The following is a 12,385-nucleotide window of genomic DNA, read 5'->3' on the forward strand; positions in this document are numbered from 1 at the left end:
ATGGATAACACATACATACAATACAAACCTACTGCCATGGTAGTTGGCAGCATGGTGATGCCAAACTATGCGGATCCTAGGACAATATACACACCAAAAGACATACAAACTGACATGTTGTCGGATCATGGTGTGAACTTAACATACATGCAAGCTTGGAGAGCAAAGGAAAAGGCTTTGGAATTTTTGAGAGGTCATCATGTTGACTCCTACAGCCGCTTGCCGATTTATTTCTATATTCTGGAGAAGACTTATCCGGGATCGGTAGTGAAATTGTAGAAGACTGAAGATGATTGTTTCTTGTATGCATTTGTTGCACTTAGTACGTCCATCAAGGGTTGGGAGCATTGTAGGCCAGTTGTAGTAGTTGATGGCACCTTCTTGAAGTCGGCATATAGGGGAATCATGCTAACAGCTAGCACAATAGATGTAGCGGATAATGTAGATTAATTGTAAATATATTGTTATAAAGTTGTTTTTGAGACTATATTTTTTATATTCTCAAGTTTTATTACATAAATTGAATTTCTTTTTTCCATCTGTGTGATAGGTAGCATATTACCACTAGTATACGCCGTTGTTGATTCAGAAAATGACGCATCATGGAGGTGATTTTTTGAGCAATTCAAATATGCATATGGTGAAAAACCAAATATGTATGTTGTTTCGAACCAGAATGAGAGTATCTTGAAGGTAACATTTACTGTTTATACCGGCATGCCACATTATTCTTCCATGTGGCATATTTGGACAAATGTAAGGTCAAAGTTCAAGAAGGGTCATCTAAAGTTAACCGAATTGTACTTTGCCATGACACGATCATACATGCTTGATGAATTTAATGAAAGAATATCAAAGATTGAAGAGATCGACACACGAGTTAAAGCATACCTATATGATATTGGCTATCACAGATGGTCTCGGTTACATGATACGGTGAACAGAACGTGGACAATGACATCAAACATTGTAGAGTCATTGAATGCAGTAACCAAAGATGCAAGAGAGTTGCTCGTAGTAGAACTATTAGAGTACATGAGGACTCTTCTTGAATGTTGGACTAATGAAAATTTATTGAATGCAAAGGGTACGTTCACATACCTTGGGAAAAATACAACAAAGAATTGGAGGACAACAGGACACTATCGCAGAAGATGAGAGTAAGTATAGCCAATAACATCAGATCATTGATTCCATCAAACTAAATATATACTGTTAATTGTAGACAAGTTGTATAATTGTAGTTATTTTGTTTTGTATCTGTTGCTGACAACTTGTTGTGTGTTTGTAATGAAATTGTAGGTGAGGGCTTCAACAGATTACATCCATACTGTGATAGATGGTGTGAAGTACTTCATTGTTTGCCTTCAAAATAAGAGATGTAGTTGTGGACAATTCCACCTTGATGAACTTCCTTGTGTATATGCTTTAGCGGCTTTGAGGCACAGGAAGGAGTCTTATGAAAACTATTATTCTCCTTATTACACGAGGGAGAGCCTTATGCAGACTTATGAAATACAAGTAGACATGCTGCCTGATGAAAGCAAATGGAATGTGCCACAACATATAACTGAAGAAGTTGTACAGCCACCTACCGGGAAAAGGCAGCCGGGGAGACCTCAAAAACAAAATACAAACCATATAATGAAGTAAATGCAAAAAAGGTACAAGGTTTCATGTGGCAACTGCAGAGTAGAAGGGAATAACAAAAGATCTTGTAGGAATACTCCCAAAAGGAAATAAAAATTGATACAGTTTAATTTTTTTTTACTGAGTACTATTAATGATAATCTGTCTTTTAAGATATATGTAGTTGTATTTGTTCTTTTCTGGAGAATTATAATTGTGGTGTAAATGTGTTGCTAATTTGAATAAAGATTGTATCATATAATGAATGTTTACTAAATAGATTTCAACTCTTAATGCAATTGGATAGTTGTTTTGTTCAAATACTGGGCTTATTTATTACTTTCAGCATTTTCTAACAGCACTGCTAAATTAAACGCAGAATACTGTGGTATATACGTGGCGGCGTTTAATGTAAAATATAATTAGTTAAATAGATAGAAGGAAAGCAGCACATACAATGATCCTTCTTTTTGTTGGGGTATCACACCGACCAACCACTGAATGTCAAGAGGGTCGGTAACACCTTTTTTAATGTATGCCTTTGTGATCTTGTAGTTGATGTCTCGACGCTTGCCATACAAGCCGGTGCATGACAAGTAGAGAGAGATCATAATAGCAAATTTGTCGACAACAAATTCAACAAGTTTGTGATTTCGTGAAGAGACCATAGAATCATAAACATATAGAACCCTATCGGTGATGTCAAACACAGCCAATAACCAATAAAATTTCTCTACAATGTTTATTGGAATAATCACAAAATCAACTTTGTCCCATGTAATATTTTTAAGTAATCGGTACCCCAATATGTATTTTGTTACGATGTCCTAGAGTTTGACAACAACAAGCTTCTTATCGGCAGGAGCATTAATGTACCTCTCATAAATTTGTTCAATTCTAGTCTTGAACATACAATAAGTGGTTGTAAATCGTATTTTGTTTGCAGGACCATACTTTTCTCTCTTCCTCAAATAGTATAAAATAACATCAATGTGCTGCAAAAACAATTCATTATTTCTTAATGCTTCATACAATTTAACTACAATTTTCAAACAAAAAATCTATATATTTCTAAAATAATAGAATACTACAACTAATCATTAAATTTTGCCAGGGTATGTGTATACCGTATTGTTGAGTACTTGCTTGGGATGTGCCAAAGTATAAAACCAGTCATTTTTATCAACTTTCTCCTCTCCAAGATCAAACCACGGGTTGAGCTGGTTATCTTTTAAAGTATAAGGCGCCTTCCTCCTATTTAGAGACATAGCAAGTACAATTATTATGTAGTTTCAGTTTGAAATCCATAAATTGTATGCATTCCATAATATAAAAAAATTGTATAGTCTAACCTCTTTGAAACCGTGTCGGTACCTAAATATAACCACTTATTGAATTTTTCCAACAAGTCAGGATCAACATCATTGCCAATAACCCCAGTAAATGGATGCTTGATGTTAAAAGTTATAGGAGGTCCAACAGAAGCGCTTCCCCCAGAACTGAAATAAGGGAGAAAAGGGGATCTAGCATGCTTTCCAGGAACCCTTGTTCTTCCCTGATGCACATGGGTTATTTCATCTTCATTTACCTCTCCGAACTTAACAATCTGTGAGAAGTTCTATGGAAGTTCAAAATCATCAAGTGTTACTGCCATTTTTCCAGACCTGGAGTCATTGTCCGAATCACCTACATTTGATGTAGTCGACTGGTTCACCTACAATATTTTAAACAAAAGAACAACATTGTATGTTGGTTGCATTAGTTCTTTTGGGAAAACTGAAACTTATATGAAAGCTGTTATTTTTTTTCTACAATTATATTGTAACATATAATACCAGTGAAATCTTCATTGCAATTGTTTCCTTGTTGTATATCATTTTCTTGTTGAATGGGAGATTGCAAAGGCATAATCTTCTTCTCCTCATTTAAATGCTCTCCTTGTATGCCAAGTTTTGTATCCTGTTTTGGAGAGTCCACATATATTGTTTCCTTCTCTCTTACAATAAATGTGTACAACTTAATAAAATTGTAGATCATTTATAATAAACAGAATCTACACTATAGATAAATCGTATTTAAATTGTAGTTAATTTATTTTGGATAGTCCACATGTATTGTTTCCTTCTCTATTACAATAAATGTGTACAACTTAATAAAATTGTAGATAATTTTAATAAACAGAAACTACACTGTTTATAAATTGTAGTTTAATTGTAGTTAATTTGTTTAAATGATGTCCTATAGCTCAGATGTAATATGTATTATGCAATATGTAGATAAAATGTACCAAATTATACATGCAGTTTCTTCCTCCAATGCTCCTTGAAATTGGGAAGATAAGTCAACACCTACTGGAACATTCTCCTCATTTTGAATGTGAGACATGTGCCTTGTATCTAAGAGAACAATTGAAAATATAATGTAGATTATTTGTTGGTGATTTAAGCTATATGTAGATATATTGTAGATATAATGTAAATATAATGTTGATTAGTTGTCATCAAATTGTGTTATAATTATTAAAATACATGTTTTACTTGTAACGACCCAACTGGTCATTTTGAGCATTTGTACTTCGCTCGGTAGTTTACGGCATGAGTAGCTTCGTATAATGTATTATGACGTATGTGAATCGTCGGTTTTGGTTTTTAGGTTATTTGAAATCGAATTGGAGGAATGGATTTCATGGGTGAAGCTTTAAATTGGGAGAGTTGACCAAGTTTGACTTTTTGTGATTTGAACCCGGAACAAAGTTTTGACCGAGGGGTTGACTTTTGATATCGGGGTCGGAATCCGATTCTAAAAATTGGAATAGCTCCGTTATTTCATTTAATGCTTGTGTGCAAAATTTGAAGTCATTCTAGATTGATTTGCTATTTTTCAGCACGAGTTATTGAATTTGAAAGTGCAAAGTTCATAGATTTTGATTTGAGGTGCGATTCATTATTTTGATATTGTTTAATATGATTTGAGGCATCGAGTAGGTCCATGTTATGTTATGAGACTTGTCGGTATATTTGGACGGGGTCCCAAATAGCTCGGGTGAGTTTCGGACGAGGTTCAGATCATTTTCATTTCATGTTGCATTGCTGAAAATTTCTAGTTCTGGTGTGACCGCACCTGCGGAATGTTGGGCGCAGGTGCGGAGCCGCAAAAGTGGCAGTCTCATTGCAGAAGCGTGAAGGGGAGCTGGACATGAGGATCGCAGGTGCGGGTGATCGGACGCACCTGCGCAACCGCAGATGCAGTTTAAGTGCGCAGAAGCGGCTTAAAGACTGCAGGTGCGAGGGATTGCTGGGTCAGGCTATTTTCGCAGAAGTAAAGTTTTACCGCAAAAGCAGTGGTCGAAGATGCAACGAATTGTCCGCAAATGAGGAATCGCTGGGCATAAGCTATATTATCGAGGGTTTTGGTTCTTTCTTCATTTTGGGAGCTATGAAGCTCAGATTGAGGCGATTCTTGAAGCAACTTTCATCTTGTGGACTAGGGTAAGTGTTCTCTACCATTTTTTAATTTTATATCACAAATATACCTTCATTTTTGGTAATTGGATTGTGAATTTTAAAGAGGAAATTGGGGGTTTTAGCCTAAAGTTTCATAATATGAATTTTTGAGTTTTGAACATTGAATTTGAGTCGGATTTAAGTGAAACTAGTATGGTTGGACTCGTAATTGAATTGGTTATCGGATTTTGTAAGTTTTGTTGGGTTACGAGGTGCGGGCCCGGGTGTGAATTTTGGCCGATTTTAGATTTTGATTAATGATTCGATCTTTATGATTTGGAATTATTTCCTTGGGATTTATTTGATGTATTTGAGTTGCATTGGGCTAGTTTTGAGCCTTTCAGAGGTCGCTACGCGCGTGATAGAACCTTTGGAGCATCACTTGGCTTGCTCGGCATTGGTATTGGCTTGTTCAAGGTAAGTAATTCTTCTAAACTTTGTGTTGAGGGTATGAAATCCCGAAATAAGTGTTATCTGATTGGTATTGAGGTGACACATATGCTAGGTAACGGGCGTGTGGGCATGCACCATGTGAAATGGGATTCTGTTGTTTCCATGGCACTGTATAGTGGTCCTACTTTGTCGATGTCCGTGTTTGCACCATGTGATAAAGTAATTGAGCTGTCAATCATGCTAGATATCATGTTTAGGCTTTATGAAGATACTGCTAGGACCCATAGTGGTCGTTTCTTGCTATCATTTCACTGATTTCATTGATATTTCGTACTCAGTCATATCCATGCATTCATAACATATCTCAGTCTCAGTTGTTAATTAATGATACATCATATCATTGTTGTCGGGTTAGTTTCATGACATTATGAGCCCGTGAGTGAGACTGGAGAGATTGATGACTGAGTGAGGTCGGGGCCTGTTTGTGAGGATATTGATACAATAGCATGTGAGTTATCCGTGCAGCACGTGAGTTGTCCGTGCGGATCCAGATATTCATACTATAGCACGTGAGTTGTCCATGCAGCACGTGCGTTGTCCGTTCAGATCTAGATATTAATATTATGGCACGTGAGTTGTCCGTGCGGATTACAGTGCTTAGGCTGTAGGAGCCCCTCCGGAGTCTGCATACCCCGAGTGAGCACAGTTGATTATATATATGTATATGGATCGGGTTGCACGCCGCAACGAACCTTATGGATATATATATATATATATATATATATATATATATATATATATATATATATATATATATATATGGATCGGGTTGCACGTCGCGACGAGCTTTATGGCTATATATATATGTGGATAGGGTTGCACGCTGCAACGGGCCTTATGGTCATATGTGGATAGTGTTGCACGCCGCAGCAGGTATTGTACAGTGCTGAATGATTGAGTGTGCTGAGTATTGAGCATATTGAGAGGGAATGCAAGACAGTGAGATTGTGTACTCTGAGAGTGTGAGTACATGAGCTCATCATTGAGATACATTGCATTTGACATGTGTATTTGAGATACATGCATAGAGATGCATTTCCTTCTACTACCCGATTTTGGTGACATTTATGATTTTACTTGTATCTTGACATGTAGGCATAGAGACATACTTTCCTCATGCTATCTGAAAATGAAACATCTTACTTGTTATTGAAAGGAGTTTTGGGAAAAATCACAGTTTTCAAACTTACCCGTATGTTGGCATTTTCGGAAAAAGATTTGGGTTTTCATTGAGATACTTGAAAAGCAATACCTATTTTTCTGGAACTGCGAACGAACTGAGCATTTTATTTCTGAGATACCACTTTTGTTACTTATACTATGCTATTATGAACTGTTGTGGAATATTGGTATTGGACTCGACCTTTGTGTTAGCGCGTCACTACTTTTAACCTAAGGTTAGATTTGTTACTTATTGAGTACATGGGGTCAGTTGTACTCATACTACACTTCTACACCTTGTGTGCAGATGTTAGCTGCTGATATTGTTGTGTTCGATGGGAGCTGGATTTGAAGATGTATATGCGTCCCGGTTGTAGCTGCCTCTTGTTCATGGTAGCCTTAGATCTATAAAACTCTGTTAATGTATTTTTCAAAAACAGATGATGTATTTACTTCATTTGAGCTTTGTAAACTCTATTCTTTGAAGCTCATGATTTGTACTACCAGTCCTTGGGGAATATATCATATTCAGATATTTCTTTACTTAATTTTCTTATTTAATTATTATTGGAATTGGTTAGTGGTTAATTAGTTTACCTAGCGGGTTGGGTTAGGTGCCATCACGACTAGTCGGATTTCGTAGGCAGCATTGAAGGTTTTATATGACTAGGTAAATGATATTACCAATAGGTAAATGATATTACTAATCAGTATGGCTTGATGAGAGTATACATTTCAGAAGGGGCAATGTGTTTTGATTTATGGATACTTCACTGGTACTGCGGCACTCTCCTGGTTGATCGACTGTTGATATTCAAATTTTGCTATGTGGCACGAAAGAATTTTAGAAGTATTACTCGTGGGATAAACGTTTATGAGAGATGTGTTAGACATTCTGGCGGTGGAGTTGAGATCAAATATGGTGATTCATGTGTTCTACACCGAGCCGGATTGGTTGGCTCCATACTGCTATTGTTGAGGGATATGCCATTCGGTTATTGTAAAGCTTATTCGTGTTCGGAAATGATATGTGAGTTACTCTTCTATGCTACGAGGAGTTATGATTCGTTGGTTATAAGCACACATGGTGCGGTTCTATTTGGGCTTTATAGCGGAATTTGAGCGAGATAAGTAATTGGGTATTGCATGGTTGATGGAGTATGGGTTATGTTCTTTCAAGTTTTGTGTGGCATTGTGTCATATGCTTCTCCATGGTTATGGTAATGCATTTTGAGTACTCGATGTCAGATTGCGCATGGTATTGATTTTGAGCATGGTGGCTAAGGCATTTCATATGGATCAGTGTTTGGATGAGGTCACACATTGCAGCGGAGTTATGTTGAGATATGATCCCTTGTGTTAGATTCGTGTTTTTTGGTTCTATGGTGTGTGATAGGTTCTTAGCATTGCGTTGTGGTGGTACTTGTTGAGCTTTCGGGACAGTTCTCTCGTCTGAGTCATTTTTCCATGATTGAGTACATTTGGAATGTTGCTTATTGGTGCACGGATTACACAGGTTGTGGCTTTAGATTGTATGGGTGTGTCATGTCACTAGAGTGGTCGTGTTGGATGAGATGAGGTCATTGGACCTAGAATGGATACTATCGGAATTGTTTACAGCATGGTTAGAAGGGATAATATCGAAAGTCGGCTTAGAAATTTGCTATAGTTCTTGTCGAAGGAGAGAGAGCTCCATGACTGGTGGATCTGACAAATGGTTATGAGTTTTTGCGTGTTTCTTTCATCATCGGTAGTGTACGAAGGTTTTAGAATGGAGTCTTGTTTGATATGAGGTTTACCGGCATTGGGTTGTTTTAAGCAGCTACTATGATTAGAGATCATTGCTACGAGTATCTGTGTTATGTGATATACCAGCTTAGTACAGCTTGTTCAGACTTATACAGTGTGTAGGTTGTGAGATTCAGATCTTATAAGAAATTTTGGATGTTGGAAATTGGATTTTAAGGCTTGTAGGCTAGGTTGAATTGAGAAATTTTAGTTATGGTGTGTTATCGGACCTGTATGGGATAGGGTGACGTGGGATCACCCCCGGGTACGTGCATAGTAATGTTATACGGTGATTTGGTGATTTTGGGAAGGACTCTTGGCACGTTCGAGGACGAACATATGTTTAAGTGAGGGAGAATGTAACGACCCAACTGGTCGTTTTGAGCATTTGCACTTCGCTCAGTAGTTTACGGGCATGAGTAGCTTCGAATGATGTGTTATGACTTATGTGAATCATCGATTTTAGTTTTCAGGTTATTCAGAATCGAATTGGAAGAATGGATTTCATGGTTGAAGCTTTAAATTGGGAGAGTTGACCAAGTTTGACTTTTTATAAATTTGAACCCGGAACGGAGTTTTGATGGTTCCAATAGCTCCGTATGGTGATTTAGGACTCAGGAGCGTGTCCGGAAAATTATTTGAAGGTCCGTAGTGGAATTAGGCTTGAGAGGGCAAAAATTGAATTTTTGGAAAGTTTGATCGGGGGTTGACTTTTGATATTAGGGTCGGAATTCGATTCTAGAAATTGGAATAGCTCTGTTATGTCATTTATGACTTGTTTGCAAAATTTGAAGTCATTCCAGATTGATTTGCTATGTTTCAGCACGAGTTATTGAATTTGCAAGTTCGAAGTTCATAGATTTTGATTTGAGGTACGATTCATCGTTTTGATGTTGTTTGATATGATTTGAGGCCTCGAGTAGGTCCGTGTTATGTTATGGGACTTATCGGTATATTTGGAAGGAGTCCCGAATGGCTCGGGTGAGTTTCGAATGAGGTTCAGATCATTTTCATTTCATGTTGCATTGCTGAAGATTTCTGGTTCTGGTGTGACCGCACCTGCGGAGTGTTGGGCACAGATGCGGAGCCGCAAAAGCGGCAGTCTCATCGCAGAAGCATGAAGGGGAGCTGGGCGTGAGGATCGAAGGCGTAGGTGCTTGGACGCACCTTCGCAACCGCAGATGCGGTTCAAGTGCGCAGAAGCGCTATCACAGAAGCAGCTTAAAGACCGCATGTGCGAGGGATCATTGGGTCAGGCTATTTTCGCAGAAGAGAAGTTTTACCGCAAAAGCGGTGGTCGCAAAAGCGGAATTGCTGGGCAGAAGCTATATTATCGAGGGTTTTGGTTCTTTCTTCATTTTGGGAGCTATGAAGCTCGGATTGAGGCGATTCTTGAAGCAATTTTCATCTTGTGGACTCGGGTAAATGTTCTCTACTCATTTTTTATTTTATATCACGAATCTACCTTCGTTTTTGGTAGTTGGATTATGAATTTTAAAGAGAAAATTGGGGGGTTTAGCCTAAAGTTTCATAATATGAATTTTTGAGTTTTGAACATCGAATTGGAGTCGGATTTGAGTAAAACTAGTATGGTTAGACTCGTAATTGAATGGGTTGTCGGATTTTGTGAGTTTTGTTGGGTTACGAGGCGCGGGTACGATTTTGATTTTTGGCCGATTTTGGGTTTTGATTAAGGATTCGATCTTTATCATTTGGAATTGTTTCCTTGGGCTTTATTTGATGTATTTGATTTGCTTTTAACTAGTTTTGAGCCGTTCGGAGGTCGCTACATGCATGATGCCATCTTTGGAGCATCGCTTGGCTTGCCCGGCATTGGTATTGGCTTGTTCTACTTTGTTAATGTCCGTGTTTTCACCATGTGATAAAGTAATTGAGCTGTCAATCATGCTAGATATCATGTTTAGGCTTTATGATGATACTGCTAGGACCCATAGTGGTCGTTTCTTGCTGTCATTTTACTGATTTCATTGATATTTCGTACTCAATCATATTCATGCATTCATATTATATCTCAGTCTCAGTTGTTATTTATTGATACATCATATCATTATTGTCGGGTTAGTTTCATGACATTGTGAGCCCGTGAGTGAGACCGGAGAGATTGATGACTGAGTGAGGTCGGGGGCCTATTTGTGAGGATATTGATACTATAGCACGTGAGTTATCCGTGCAGCACGTGAGTTGTCTGTGTGGATCCAGATATTGATATTATGGCACGTGAGTTGTTCATGCAGCACATGAGTTGTCCATGCGGATTATAGCGCTTGGGCTGTAGGAGCCCCTCCGGAGTCTGCACACCCCAGTGAGCGCATTTGATTATATATATATGTATATGGATCGGGTTGCACACCGCAACGAGCCTTATGGCTATATTTATGTGGATCGGGTTGCACGCCACAATGAGCCTTATGGCTATATATATGTGGATCGGGTTGCACGCCACAACAGGCCTTATGGTCATATGTGGATCGGGCTGCACGCCGCAGCAGGTATTGTACAGTGCTAAGTGATTGAGTGTGCTGAGTATTGAGCATAGTGAGAGGGAATGCGAGACATTGAGATTGAGTACTCTGAGAGTGTGAGTACATAAGATCATCATTGAGATGCATTGCATTTGACATGCGTACTTGAGATACATGCATAGAGATGCATTTCCTTCTGCTACCCAGTTTTGGTGACATTTATGATTTTACCTGTATCTTGACATGTAGGCATAGAGACGTACTTTCCTCATGCTATCTGAAAATGAAACATCTTACTTGTTATTGAAAGGAGTTTTGGGGAAAATCACAGTTTTCAAACTTACCTGTATTTTGGCATTTTCGGTAAAAGATTTGGGTTTTCACTGAGATCTTGAAAAGCAATGACTATTTTTCTGGAACTGTGAACGAACTGAGCATTTTATTTCTAAGATACCTCTTTTGTTACTTGTACTATGCTGTTATGAATTGTTGTGGAATATTGGTGTTGGACCTGACCTTTGTGTTAGCTCGTCACTACTTTCAGCCTAAGGTTAGGTTTGTTACTTATTGAGTACATGGGGTCGGTTGTACTCATACTACACTTCTGCACCTTGCGTGCAGATGTTAGCTGCTGATGTTGATGTGTTCGAAGGGAGCTGGATTTGAAGATGTACATGCGTTCCAGTTGTAGCTGTCTCTTATTCATTGTAGCCTTAGATCTATAAAACTCTGTTAATATATTTTTCAAACAGATGATGTATTTACTTTATTTCAGCTTTATAAACTCTATACTTAGAAGCTCATGATTTGTACTACGAGTCCTTAGGGAATATATCGGATTCAGATATTTCTTTACTTAATTGCTTATTTAATTATTATTGGAATTGGTTAGTGGTTAATTGGCTTACCTAGCGGGTTGGGTTAGGTACCATCACGACTAGTCGAATTTTGGGTCGTTACATTACTGCTGCTGGCCAACACTGGTTTAGCACTACTGCCGAGATTCTGTTATTTGTTCTTTTCTTTATAATGCTCATCATTTTTCGTATAACTACTAGTAAACTGCATTGTGAATTTGTTAGGTTATGTACTTTATGAATGCTATTATAAACATAAACATCGTAAAAATTATTGTCCAAAATAAATATATTTCGAATGAAATCTTAGCATCAATTGCCTGTAACACAGACTTGATGGAATTATTGAGTAGCAATCGAATGCTACCTAGTTCTTGAAAAAGCTAAAGAATAAAAAATTATTATAATGTATCTGATAATTAGAGGCTTATATATATATATATATATATATATATATATATATATATATATATATATATATATATATATATATATATAAGAAGACTAAAGA

General features: G+C 37.6%; 1 protein-coding gene across 1 annotated transcript; it reads left to right on the forward strand.

Moving 5' to 3' along the window:
• Positions 1 to 654: 654 nt before the first annotated feature.
• Positions 655 to 1,653, forward strand: LOC138894276 (uncharacterized). The gene is made up of 2 exons (XM_070178960.1): positions 655 to 1,014; positions 1,303 to 1,653. The coding sequence occupies exons 1-2, from the start codon at positions 655 to 657 to the stop codon at positions 1,651 to 1,653; spliced, it is 711 nt and encodes a 236-aa protein (XP_070035061.1).
• The last annotated feature ends 10,732 nt before the right edge of the window (positions 1,654 to 12,385 follow it).

Source organism: Nicotiana tomentosiformis, chromosome 6, assembly GCF_000390325.3.
Source record: "Nicotiana tomentosiformis chromosome 6, ASM39032v3, whole genome shotgun sequence".
Taxonomy (NCBI): Eukaryota; Viridiplantae; Streptophyta; class Magnoliopsida; order Solanales; family Solanaceae; genus Nicotiana; species Nicotiana tomentosiformis.